At 54.6% G+C, this 12,630-nt stretch overlaps 2 protein-coding genes across 3 annotated transcripts in view; both read left to right on the top strand.

The window, feature by feature from the left end:
• Positions 1-932: 932 nt before the first annotated feature.
• ADAM15 (ADAM metallopeptidase domain 15) lies at positions 933-11,724 on the top strand (the record flags this gene model as incomplete). Its single annotated transcript, XM_072428782.1, is given in 22 exon segments — positions 933-1,084; positions 2,318-2,412; positions 4,004-4,077; positions 5,864-5,942; positions 6,118-6,194; positions 6,288-6,531; positions 6,750-6,815; positions 6,887-6,958; positions 7,043-7,275; positions 7,370-7,376; positions 8,111-8,259; positions 8,336-8,513; positions 8,676-8,768; positions 8,860-9,055; positions 9,204-9,312; positions 9,667-9,862; positions 9,974-10,051; positions 10,155-10,266; positions 10,346-10,490; positions 10,616-10,712; positions 11,351-11,428; positions 11,676-11,724. Coding segments are annotated over 22 exon segments (2,500 nt in total), but the record flags the coding sequence as incomplete, so codon positions are not given.
• Positions 11,725-12,244: 520 nt separating this feature from the next.
• The window catches only part of EFNA4 (ephrin A4), a 9,257-nt gene continuing 8,871 nt past the window's right edge, over positions 12,245-12,630 (top strand). For both annotated transcript variants that reach the window (XM_072428322.1, XM_072428321.1), the window contains exon 1: positions 12,245-12,393. In XM_072428322.1, the coding sequence (XP_072284423.1) occupies positions 12,281-12,393 (113 nt within the window). In that variant the 5' untranslated portion in view covers positions 12,245-12,280. The remainder of the gene's footprint in view (positions 12,394-12,630) is intronic.

The raw sequence follows: 12,630 nt of genomic DNA, 5'->3' as shown, positions 1-12,630 counted from the left end.
GGGAGGACTAATATGACAGCCAGGCCACCAATGGGAGGGGAGGACTAATATGACAGCCAGGCTCACCAATGGGAAGGGAGGATATCAGGAATGGAATGTGGGAACCACCAATAAGGGTCACATTCCAGTGGTTGCTATCAGGGACCCGTTACAGGAACTAAGGGCCCCAATACAACTCCCCTACACTCAGGAACCCTGATGCAAACACTCGATCTTAGGGCCCCTAATACACCCCCCCCCAACTGGGGTCCCAATAAAGTAACTAGGGACCCCAATAAAAGACCTCAGGGGCCCTAATACACATCTCTAACTCAAGGAGAACAACACAGGAACTAAGGGCCCAATACATACCTAAAACAGGGGCCCCAACCAGGGTCCCAATACACCCCCTGCTTTATAGGCCCCAAATAGGTACGGAGAGATCCCCACCACCCCCATATTGTGACTGGGAACCCCTAAATATTCCCCGGACTCCTCCACCGCCCCGAACTCCAGTCAGTCACTCTGAGGTAATGTCTGCTTTCCCGCCCACCGCGCCTGCCACTCAGCGATGTGTAGACACGCCCACTTCGTAAATGGCCCCACCCCTATCCCTGCCTCTGCTCCTCTAGTAAATCTGAGGCATGTAACCCCGCCCATCCCAGTCCAGCTCTCTTCTGCAGTCAGCAATAGTAAACTTCGATGTTCAAGTCCTCCTCTGTGCTGTCAATCAACCGTATTAGCCCCTCCTACAAGCTGTCAGTCAGAGATATGACTCTCCAGGGCAGCGAGTAAACACATTGGCTCCTCCTCTGTGCTGTCAGTCAAGCCCCGCTGTGCATTGCTCCTCCCCCTCCAGCATCATTTAGCTTTGTGGCTCCTCCCACTAATAGCACTTTGCATTGTAGCTCCTCCTCTTGGTGTCAGTCAGTCACCTGGCTCCTCCCTGGGGGCAGTCAATCAGACGCGTGGCTCCTCCCCCGCAGTCAGGCGGACTGAGTGCCGGTGTCGGTGGTGCAGAGTGCGGGGAAGATGGGGCGACAAATCACCGGCACCGTGTGCTTCCTCCTGACCCTGAGCGCCACACTGAGGAGCCCCCACACAGGTCAGTCAGGGAGCTGGGAACATGGGGAGGGGTGACAGGGTGAGGGGTGACATGCTGGGGGTGACATGCTGGGGTGACATGCTGGGGGTGACAGGGTGAGGGGTGACAGGGTGGGGTGACAAGGTGAGGGGTGACATGCTGGGGTGACAAGGTGAGGGGTGACATGCTGGGGGTGACAGGGTGAGGGGTGACATGTTGAGGGGTGACAGGGTGGGGGGGTGACATGGTGAGGGGTGACATGCTGAGGTGACAAGGTGAGGGGTGACAGTATTGGGTTGACAGGTGCACACCGCATGCCTCCTCATCGCCTCAATTGGCAGTGTTGCCCCCTTCTCTCTCCCTGGTTGGCGGTGTTGCCCCCTTCTCTCTCCCGGTTGGCCGTGTTGCCCCCTTCTCTTTCCCGCTTGGCCGTGTTGCCCCCTTCTCTTTCACCAGTCAGCTGTCACCTTCCATTCTCCAGACATGTGATTGGCTGCCTTAGTCTCCGCCTTCCCTGTCACTCTTTGCTATTTGCTAGCACTCCTTCATCTTTGGTGACCCCGGTGAGAGTTTCCACACTTCCTGTCTGGTAAAATGTTGTCACAGGAAGTGAGGTGATACCTGTTAGGGGCCCATCATATTGCCTGCGCTGTGATCACCCCAGGGTCAGGTGGTACTGGAGCTGCACCTCCCCTGTCTGCATGCTTTATGCATTGATTGGCTGTTGTGGGGCAGGTGGGCGGAGCTCAGACCTCCTCTGGGTATTGGTCCTGTGGTCGTACAGTCAGTGGTGCAGGATGGGGGGGGAGGGGTTGGCATGGCCGGGCACTGAGTTGGATGCCATGCCATCAGGATGGTGTATAAGTGGGCGGGGCAGTGACACGGAGTCTGTGATAAGAGGTTCCTGTAGGTCGGAGTCGCCCTTTATCCCTGCCATGTCATTGGTTGTCCTGGAATTTTGGCAGAATTGCCGGACATTTCCCGGTTCATAGAAGAAGAAATGACTTCACAGCTGGACCGGGGTGGGGCCCTCAGAATCCTCCAGATGTGGCGGGGGGCCCCTCCTCATTCTCTTCACATTGAGGAATGTAAAGTCACCCCGGGACCCATCCATGGAACGTTCCAGAGACTCCCCAACCCCGGAATAATCTCCAGGGGACCAATCAGAGCTCACTATCCTGCAGTCACATGACACAGGGAGAACATCCATCTGTCTGCAATCTATCAATCTGATTGGCTCGTGTTTTCCTGCAGGTTCTGCGCTCTCCAATCAGACGCCTTATTGGGAGGTGTTTCCCCAGCTGAGGAGTAACGATGGGCGGAGACTCACCCCACAGGAGGTGCTTGGGGTAAGTAACCTACCCCCCATTTCCCCCCAATTCTACCCAGCCAGGAGTCCAACTCCCAACATCCATCAGTGCTGGGGACATTGTATACAGCCACAGAAGAAAGTGGAGGGGGGTGCTTCTTTAAGGCAGCAGAGGGAGTTTTGGGAGCCATGCCCCTTTAAGAGGATATACTCCTTTAATTGAAGTCAGTCTAGGAGGAGGGTTCCTAAAAGAGAGGGGAGTGTCCCCTTACGCGCATAGAGTCTAGATGGAGGGTCCCTTTAAGAGGAGAGTCTAGGCGGGGTTTCCCTTTTAGGAGGAGAGACTAGGCAGAAGGCCCCTTTAAGAGGGAAGTCTAGGTGGAGGGCGTCTTTATTGGGAGAGTCTAGGCCGAGGGCCCGTTTTTTGGGAGAGGCCAGGCGGAGGGCCCCTTTAGGAGGAGAGTCAAGGCAGAGGGCCCCTTTAGGAGGAGAATCCAGGTGGAGGGCCCCTTTAGGAGGAGAATCGAGGTGGAGGGCCTCTTTAATGGGAGAATCTAGGTGGAGGGCTCCTTTAGGAGGAGAGTCTAGTCGGAGGGCTCCTTTAGGAGGAGAGTCTAGTCGGAGGGCTCCTTTAGGAGGAGAGTCTAGTCGGAGGGCCCCTTTAGGAGGAGAGTCTAGTCGGAGGGCCCCTTTAGGAGGAGAGTCTAGGCGGAGGGCCCCTGTAAGAGGAGAGTCGAGGCGGAGGGCCCCTGTAAGAGGCGAGGTCCCGGTCACCTGTCCCTGGGCGTGTCCCTGTGATTGGCGGCAGGGGGCGGGGCCAGGGTTACAGGTGTGCAGGTTAACCCCTTCCTGATGAGATCAGCGCCTCGGCTGTCCCTGGAAGGAGTGAGACATTTCCTGACCCCACCAGGGAGGGTTCCTTCCTCCATCCCCTGGAACAATGAGCGCAGGGGGGAGGGGCGCACCACCCCTCACTTCCTAATTCCTGGTGTTTAATGAGCACTCTGCCCCCCCCCCACCCCTGCCCTGCGCCATTCATTTGTAAAGGAGAACCCCGCAGAGTGCAACCGTCGCTCATTGCTCTAATCTTCCCTGCCTGATGTGTCGGACTTTTAGCAAGTTTTCTCATTACTTCCGGGGCCACCCGGGGTCCCCAGGGCCCATGAATGTAAGAAAGGGGGGGGGGGATATTGTGGTGGGGTGTGTACTGCGCTCCAGCTATGTCAGGATTCCCCTTTTTCCAATCAGCAGGGTGTGAAAAGTTCTCTCTGATTGGAGATCCTGTTGCAGCGTCCGGAGGGGGAGGGGGGGTAGAATACAAGGTGGGGGGGGGGGGGTCCGTATGTTTCCACTTATGAATCCTTTTTACTCAATAACTGCCCCCCCCCCCCCCCCCCCCCCCCCCCCCCGGGTCCTGAGAGCAGCGAGGAGCCAATGGCACTGATATTCCACTGGGAGCCCAATAAACTGAGAATTCATTATAAGGATTCTGATTGGATGGAAAGATCACCAATCAGATCCTCCAGATTTATCTGATCATCATTTTATAGATAGGTATGAGGGGGGCTGCGGGGGCATTATGGGTAGAGTATTGCCTGAGCAGTGTCTGACCCCTCTTCTCTCTCTCCTAGGACCCCCCCCCCCACCTGCAGGTGTCTTTGGACATTAATGGGACTCGGATCCACCTGGACCTTCAGCAGAACCGGTAGGTGTTTGGGGTATAAGGGGCACCTGTCACCCAGTATCTGCCCCTCCGTACTATACAATTACCCCGGGCCCTCCAGGTGTGGGATTCCCTGACTGTCCATTAGTGACAGGTCCTCTTCCTAGGTTGGGTTTCGGGGAGGTGAAGATTTGGGGGTGTAAGGGGGGGGTGACCCCTTGAATCGGGCTGTGTGATTGGTCCGCGTTCCAGATTCTTGGCAGCTCCGCCGGATTCATCTTCTGGGAATCATTTCCAGATTTCAGAGTTCCGATTTCACAACAACCCAGCAACAGCCATAGATACCCCGACACAAACAGCCCCGGTCACCCCCTCCCCCGCTCTGTGATGTCATAGAATGCCCGGGATTCCCCCCACTGACTGCTATGGGCACTCCGATTGTTTCTGATTATATCTCAGATATAGGGGGGCGGGGGTACAATGGAGGGATGGGGGGAGGGATTGGGGTACAATAGAGAGGGGGGATCAGGGTACAATAAAGGGACAAAAGAGGAATTGGGGTAAATTAGTGGTACAGAGGGGGGTTGGGGTAGAATAGAGGGACAATAAGGGCACTGGGGTGGAATAGGGTTACAGAAAGGGCACTGGGGTAGAATCGATGAACAGGGAGGGGCCCTGGGGTAGAATAGATGAACGGGGAGGGGCACTGGGGTAGAATAGATGAACAGGGAGGGGCACTGGGGTAGAATAGATGAACGGGGAGGGGCACTGGGGTAGAATAGATGAACTGAAGGGGGAGGGGCACTGGGGTAGAATAGATGAAGGGGGGGGCACTGGGGTAGAATAGATGAAGGGGGAGGGGCACATATAGTCGCAGTGACTACATCTCACATTCCTCCAGTCTTAGCTCGGGGTTGGCAGGCGTTGGGCATTGGCACGGTTGGCACCATTTGCCCCCCCTGGGGGTGGGAGGTGTGAGTGATGACTATCGGAGGTGCTGAGTTGGCCGGTCGGAGGGGCAGAACAGGATGGGAGGTTTCCGCACACAATGAGGGGAGTCAGAGGAACAGAAATGTTTTATTTACAGAAGTTGAGAGAATTTCCTCTCGCCCTTTGAGGAGATATGAGGGGGGGAGGGGAGGGCGGGCGAGGAATTCAGGGAATGGGAATTGATGTATGGAGACCCCCGGGGACCCCGGGGACACCCCCGGGGACACCCCCAGACCCCAGGAACCCCACACACTACTCTCATCACATCGGAGCTCCTGGAAGCTGATCAAACCTGGCCCCTTATTGCCCCAGGACCCCAGTGTGGGGGTATTACAGATTAGCACTATGTCACCTCAGAGGGGAGCTCCGGCCACAGCTACCCGGGTGTAATTAGGGCTGATTGCAGGGGGCATTTATGGTTGGAGAATACCCCCGTGTGTGATGGATTGTATATCTGTAAGCTTACACCAGCTTCAGCCTAATGGGTATCCCTGCCCCCAATCCCATGGCCAGTTCTGTCCCTGGAGGGAAACCCAATCCTGGGGCCACCCCTGCCTGTAACCCCCGAGCTGCCTCTCCCCCTATTGCCCCGTCCTATATTTACAAAGTCATGTGACTGCTCAGACCTCCCTACACTGTCACCGAGTCCAGGTGATTTATAGGTGCCAAGGACAGGGGGGCATTGTCTGGTGTCATGTGACCCCAAATCCATCATAGCGTCCTAATTGCCCCTCCATGCTGCAGTGTATAGGACGGGAGGGGTTGTCGGGCTCCCATGTTATCGTCTGCTTTATGAATAAAGTTAGAATAGTTTAAAACTTCTCCCTTTATTTTCCAGACACCTGACGCCCGACTTTCACACGTTATTCTTTTACCTCCCAGACGGGACCCGAGTGACAGAGAAACGCCCACAGCGGGTAAGGCGGAGTGTTACTTTAGTGGTCTCCGATCAGCCTGCCGGGGTTTCTGTTTTTCCGGCCATAGCAGTTTTATGACTTTTCCCCCCCGGTTGCCATATCTTGGCTCATGGGAGGAGCTTGTTGGGAGTCATGTGACTCTCCTATAATGTCATGTGATTTCCTCCAATTGCAGGTGAGTTGTTATTATCAGGGAAGGCTGGAAGGACGCGGCAGCCCCTGGAGCAGCCTCAGTCTCTGCACTGGACTCAGGTAAATCTATGGGGTCACCGACCCATCCATACCGCCAGCGTATGGGGCCACAGATGATGATGTGACGCCCCCTTTCTTGTACTCCTCTTACAGGGGAGTGGTGATATTGACCCCGGAACAGCAGTACAGCGTGGAGCCAGTCCCGGGGGATCCCTCCTTTAAGCACATACTTCGACCAATCAGTGATCATCGAAATGTCACATGTGAGACGCAGGACGCCACCTCCGGTGCATCAACCCGTTACAAGACGGGGAGGAGACTGCTGAGTATGGGAGACCCCCAACCTAATGAGAAGGAAGGGGCACTGCCGCACCTGGCCAAGGGTCCCTCAGATCAGGTGAGTGCGGAGACTTGTGGGCGGAGCTGGGGATCCATTTCGGATATTACCGTGGTTATTACACATTGAGAGGTGAAGGTTGTTCCATCATAAAGGGAATGAGTTACTAATAACCAATCAGAAAGAGCCATTATGTACGCAGCCAATCAGAAGCAGTGTAACCCAAGGACCCTGAACATGATTGGACGGCCTGCTTACCCCATTTCTTCTTCCTCCAGGCACAGAGGGGAGCAGTCAGAGAGATGAAATACGTGGAGCTGGTGATGGTCGCCGACCATAGCGAGGTGGGTGTGGTCATGGGTTGTGTCACATGATGGCGTCCTCCTGTGCTGACCAATCTCTTTCCTGTTTGCAGTACGAGTTGTATGGCAGGGATCTGAACGCCCTTCACACCAGAATGCTGGAAATTACCAATAGGATGGACGCGGTGAGTCCCCACCAGGACCTATTGGGCTTCGGGGTAGATTTGTGTCCTCCTTGTATGTGACCCCAAAATTGTGGCTTCTTCCAGTTTTACCGCTCGGTGAATATCAGGGTGATCCTGGTGGGGGTGGAAGTCTGGAACCAGGAGAATCAGATAGCCGTCAGTCCGGACCCTGGAGAGACCCTGAACAACTTCCTGTCCTGGAGAGAGAGGAAACTTCTCCCCCGAATCCACCATGACAACGCTCAGCTCCTCACGTGAGTGAATCTGTGGCATGGGGAGATCTCCAGAATCTGTGGGAGATTGGTATTGGGGGGGGTGTCACTATATTGCAGTCACTTTCTTAGCTCTTAGTTCTATATCCTGGGAATCCCCTCACCCGCCTTCTCCATGGGTGCAGAGTGCAGCTCACAGCAGCCAGGTCTCCGGGTTTGCTGCAGTCAGATCAGTGAATCTTTTCCAGGAAACTCCTGGACAGGCACTAATTTTAAAAAGTCAAAATATTTCCCTTGACACAGTAAAAGGGGCCCTATTTATATCCCCTATAAATTAACTGGGGTGGCATCCCACCACTTCTGACCAATGGGGGCTCAGCTATGGCTGATTAGAATGGGGCTTGTGTATAGCTTGTGCTGCATCACCACCTAGTGGCCATCACAGATAACTGCATCCATGTTTAAAGCTTGGGCTGCAGCACCATCTAGTGGCCATCACAGATCACTGCGTCCTTGTGTAAAGCTTTGGCTACTGCATCACCTAGTGGTCATCCCTCATCACTACACCCGTGTGTAACGTTTTTTGTCCTGCAACACCAACTAGTGGTTATTCTAGATCACTACACCCTAGTGTATAGTTTGTCCTGCAGCACCACCTTGTGTCCATCACAGATCACTGCACTCCTGTGCCCTGTCACCCATAACTACATTGCAGGCAGACAGGAAGTGGTTGTAAAAGGACTGCAGGAGAGCAGCATTGCTGAGAAAAAACAAGGTATAAAAAAGTGAAAAAATATCTTTTTTTTCTGCTGTGTTTCTGTGTGATTTGGATGAAGTGTGTCACATGATCTCCTGACTGGGTAATGTACACCGCTGCGGTATATGTTGGTTATAGATAAACGCATATTGTGCATTTATTGGCCTCTCTCTCCCCGCACAGGATCACTCGGTCAGTATTCTGGGTGTGGCCTCCACCGTGGCACACGAACTGGGCCACAATCTGGGTCTGAACCACAATACAGCGGATGGCAAGTGCGGGCAGCCCAGTACGGGGAAGTACTGGATCATGGAGCAGGGTACCAGGGCAGGGTAAGTGGTGACCCATAATAAAGCCCCTCCCAGGGGTCATGTGACATGGTAACACCATGGGGTTTCTGTATGGCAGGTACATGCCCGGCTTGGAGTTCAGTAACTGCAGTCGGTTGGAGTTGGACGCCCTCTTCAGGCGAGGAGGAGGAAAGTGCCTGTTCAATGTCCCTGGCCCCTCCAGTGTGTTTGGTTCGGCGCAGTGCGGGAATCTGGTGGTGGAAAAGGGCGAGCAATGCGACTGCGGCCTGACACAGGTGAGAGCCTACCGCCTTTACCTTAAGGAATCCTTCCCGAATCACATGTCTCGTATTGTAATGAGGGGGTGGCAACACCTGGAATGTGTTTATACATTGTATCCATGTCTATCGTGATTTGGGTGCTGCCATTAATCCACCTCTTCCTGCCCCCCCATACAGGAATGCACGGACCCTTGCTGCAATGCCTCCACCTGCCAGTTGGTGGCGGGAGCTGAGTGCGCCTCGGACGGGCTGTGTTGCGAGGAGTGTAAGGTAAGTGACTAGGGCTCAGTGTTGGGGGGTCCTCGGCCATCTTATCCCCCCCCCATCCTGAATACAGAAGATTCTTCTCTTCTCTCCCCAGATAAAGCCGCCGGGTACTCCGTGTCGGGAGCCGCTGGGGGACTGTGACCTACCAGAGTACTGCAATGGGGTATCACCCCACTGCCCCGCCAACACCTACCTGCAAGATGGCGAGCTGTGTGCCAGAGGACAGGCGCACTGCTATGAGGGGGAGTGCCGCACTCTGCAAGACCAATGTCAGAGCGTGTGGGGCCCAGGTGATAAGGGGGCCCCCAAGTGGGAGGGGCAACAATCTCCTCAGGGCTGGGGTGTTTGATTATGGGCAGGAGGGAGGTCAATAATCGGGGTACAATAACTTGCCACAATGGGGGGTCACACCAGCCAACTAACCCCTTACCTTTGCAGGTTCCTCTGTGGCCCTGGAGGCTTGCTTCACCAAGGTAAACATGAGGGGGGATCGATTCGGCAGCTGTGGGCGGAGACCTGATGGCACTTACGAGCCCTGCTCACCAAGGTAGGTACACACATGGGGGCACATGTTAGGGAGCCCCCTACAGGCCAGTAAATGTATTCCATCCCCCTATCCATAGTGACAGCCTCCTATATCCTACCGGGACCCCTGTGGTCAGATCTCTGCAGAGTTCCCAGCTCTGCTCACCTCCCTATTATAATGGGGTCCCCGCTGCTATATCACAGAGAATATATAAAGGGTGGGGACACCCCAATATAGAGAACCACCCAGGACTATGGTAGGGGATCCCATCACTGGAATGATAATAGAAGGCCTCAGGATGACTCATCCCCCAAGCTCCGCCTATTACAGAACTTGGACCGCCCCTGAGCAACCTCACCTAACTTTCTATTGCAGGGACTCCCTTTGTGGCACCATCCAGTGTCAGGGAGGGAAGGATCAGCCCCTTGTGGGCTCGGGAGCCAAGTCTGTTATTGTGAAGGTTACCGTGAATGGGTCGGAGGTCTCCTGCCGCGGCACAAACTTTAACCTGGGCAATGACATCTGGGATCCCGTGCTGGTGAGGACGGGGACGGTGTGCGGCTTTGGCAAGGTAAGTGGATACGATGGTATATCAGCATTAGGGTTACCACCCATAGGGGGCAACCATCTGTGATCACATGACTCCTGTGCCTGGAGAATGACCCCCATTGTCTATTTACAGGTCTGTGTCAACCAGCGGTGTCAGGATGTCGCGGTAGTGAAAGCGCTGACCTGCAAGAACCAATGCAACGGACACGGGGTGAGGAGGGGGAGGGGCTCTATTCTATGTTGGAATCATGTGACCTGAAGCCGCCCCATGTCTGTATGGTGATCTCACCATCTGTCTCTCTCGCCACCTGCAGGTGTGCAACAGCAATAACAACTGTCACTGTGAGCCCGGTTGGGCTCCCCCGGACTGTGGCCGGTCTGGAGATGGGGGCAGCGTCGATAGCGGTCCGATGGCCCTGGAGCGCGGTCAGTATGCAGTATTTGTGTCACATGACCCCGTTCTATGGCTTCGTGCCATCTAATGTATTCTGGATTTTTCCTACAGGGCGCAGCTCTGTCTCCACCACCATCATCATTGTCCTCCTCCTCCTCATCGCCGTCGTCCTGGTCATCCTCTGCTATGTGAAGCGCAGCTCTCTGCAGAGGAGAATCTCCGGCGTCTTCAGCAACAGCAGCAAATGCCAATACCGGTAAATCATTGGTTCCTGGCGGCCCCGCCCTAGAGGAGCCACCAATAGCATATGACAGCTGGATCTTGTATTACCCATAATGCAATCTGATTGATGTGTAATTGCTCCGCCTCCTCTCATTACAGAGTGACGCAAACCAGCAGCCAGCTCCGCCCACAGCGCCCCCCTCCCCCACACTGGACTCAGAGCACCGAGCTGCAGGTGATGTCCGCCAGCAACCAGGTGAGCAAAACCAATCGGCAAATGTGACTCGCCTAACGTACCGTCTGTCCGAGCACAGAGCTGTCAATCATTGGCTGGAGGCCTGCTCAGCAGGCGATACCCGCCCCCAAATGCAGAATCAGAGCCAATGTTCTGTAGGTGGGAGGAGCTTCTGCCAACTGTGCCAGCCAATCCGGCAATGTTCATCCTAAACACGGGCACTGCCAGCGTCAGCCGTATGGTGTGCATAGGGGAGGAGATTTGTGTACCCGGGGTCACAGATTTCCCCTCACCTCAAATAAAGCCAAACTATTCTGTGCAGACCCTCCTAGAGGCGGAGCCTGAGAAGAGAAAATATACAGATGAGAAAACCTATTGGCTGAACTAGAGGAGCGGTGACAAAAGAATTCAAATATATGATCCCTGATTGGTTGTTATAGGTTACTGTGCCAATATAAGTCCCGCCCCCTGCTATCTATCTGTCCATGTACTGTATGTGACCTCTGAATTAACCCAACACTAACCAATCACCATCTTCTCTTCTCACCCACCTACCCCATCATCTCTATACTCCTCTCCTTCACCTTCTTCATACCCCCCACCCCCACTATCCTACTCTTTCCATTTCTCTGCCTCTCTTTTCTGCTTCTCCTGCTCAGTCTGACTCTGAGAGCTCCGACCGGCCAGACCCTCCATCCAAGCCTCTCCCACCAGACCCGGTCCCGAGGCTCAGTCAGGTAATGTACAGAGATGTCCCCGGTGTGTAGCGCCCCCCTGTGACTGGTGTGGTGGTGACATTCCTCGACTTTCCTAGCTGTGGTGTGGCCCCTGTAGTTCCTGTGGCCCCTGGTTCTGCATGTCTCTCCGCTTTTTTTATTTCCTCAGCATGTGACTCCCCCTCTTATTAACCCTTTCTGTGTCTGGGGTCTAAGCCCCGCCCCTTCTGCATGGCTGCCAATCATTCTCACAGCTCTTTTCATCCAGGCTGACCCTCAGGAACGGCCGCCGGCGCCTAAACGGCCTCTACCTGCCGGAGACGGCCGGCACGCTGGAAGATTATTGGATGTTACTTAGCTGACAATAATGAGCGCAGTGGGTGGAGCTGAGAACCCACCAATAGGAAGCCCAGGAGGTGCAACGACCCTGCAAAATATTACGAGTGAAAGTGAAAGAAAATGACGCAAAGTCGCCACCGATATTCCCCTATTTATTGTACATCGCTACGGAATATGTTGGTGCTATATAAATCCTATTATTAAATTCATGGATTTTTCTGGTATTGATGGAATCCGCTCGCTGCGTCCGATCAATATTCTGATTGGCTAGACGTGGCGATATTCCCCTATTTATTGTACATGGCTGCGTCATATGTTGGCGCTATATAAATCCTATATTTAATAATGATGGAATCTGATGGGATATCGGCTGATTGGGTGGCATTGTGTGGTGACTCCTCGGACAGGAAAGGGTTACAGCAGACTTAGTTTGGCAGAGTTTGCTGTGTGCTGGGAGCTGATTGGCTGGAGCTGCCCCCCTGTGGGCGGGGCCTGGATACCTTTGCCTGGGGAGGGTGCAGGGTGCAGTCAGACATGATGAAGGCTGAGGGGCTGCTGAGGTTTCTGTGGCTGGTTGCTGGGTTGGAGCAGCTGAGGAGGGTTTGTGGGGTCCGGCATGCCGTGCACTGGAACAGCACCAACCCCAGGTAAGTGATCCCCTCCCCCTATGTGTACCCCTAATTATAGCACCTTCATTTCTATTACCTGTTACCAAGCCCCCCCCTGATACCCCATCCCTGCCTTCCCCTAATACCCCCCTCTCCCCCCATGTATCCCTCCCCCCATATCTGCCCCTGTGGCCCCTTCCTCCCCTGGCCAAGCTGTTACCTCCATCCTGGAGCCCCTGCGCTCCTCCTTTGTCTCAGCCCCACAATGCCCCCCCC

Source organism: Pyxicephalus adspersus, chromosome 12 (assembly GCF_032062135.1).
Source record: "Pyxicephalus adspersus chromosome 12, UCB_Pads_2.0, whole genome shotgun sequence".
NCBI classification, from domain to species: domain Eukaryota; kingdom Metazoa; phylum Chordata; class Amphibia; order Anura; family Pyxicephalidae; genus Pyxicephalus; species Pyxicephalus adspersus.
The sequence above is the reverse complement of the archived record's forward strand: the minus strand, read 5'-3'. Positions and strand labels throughout refer to the sequence as shown.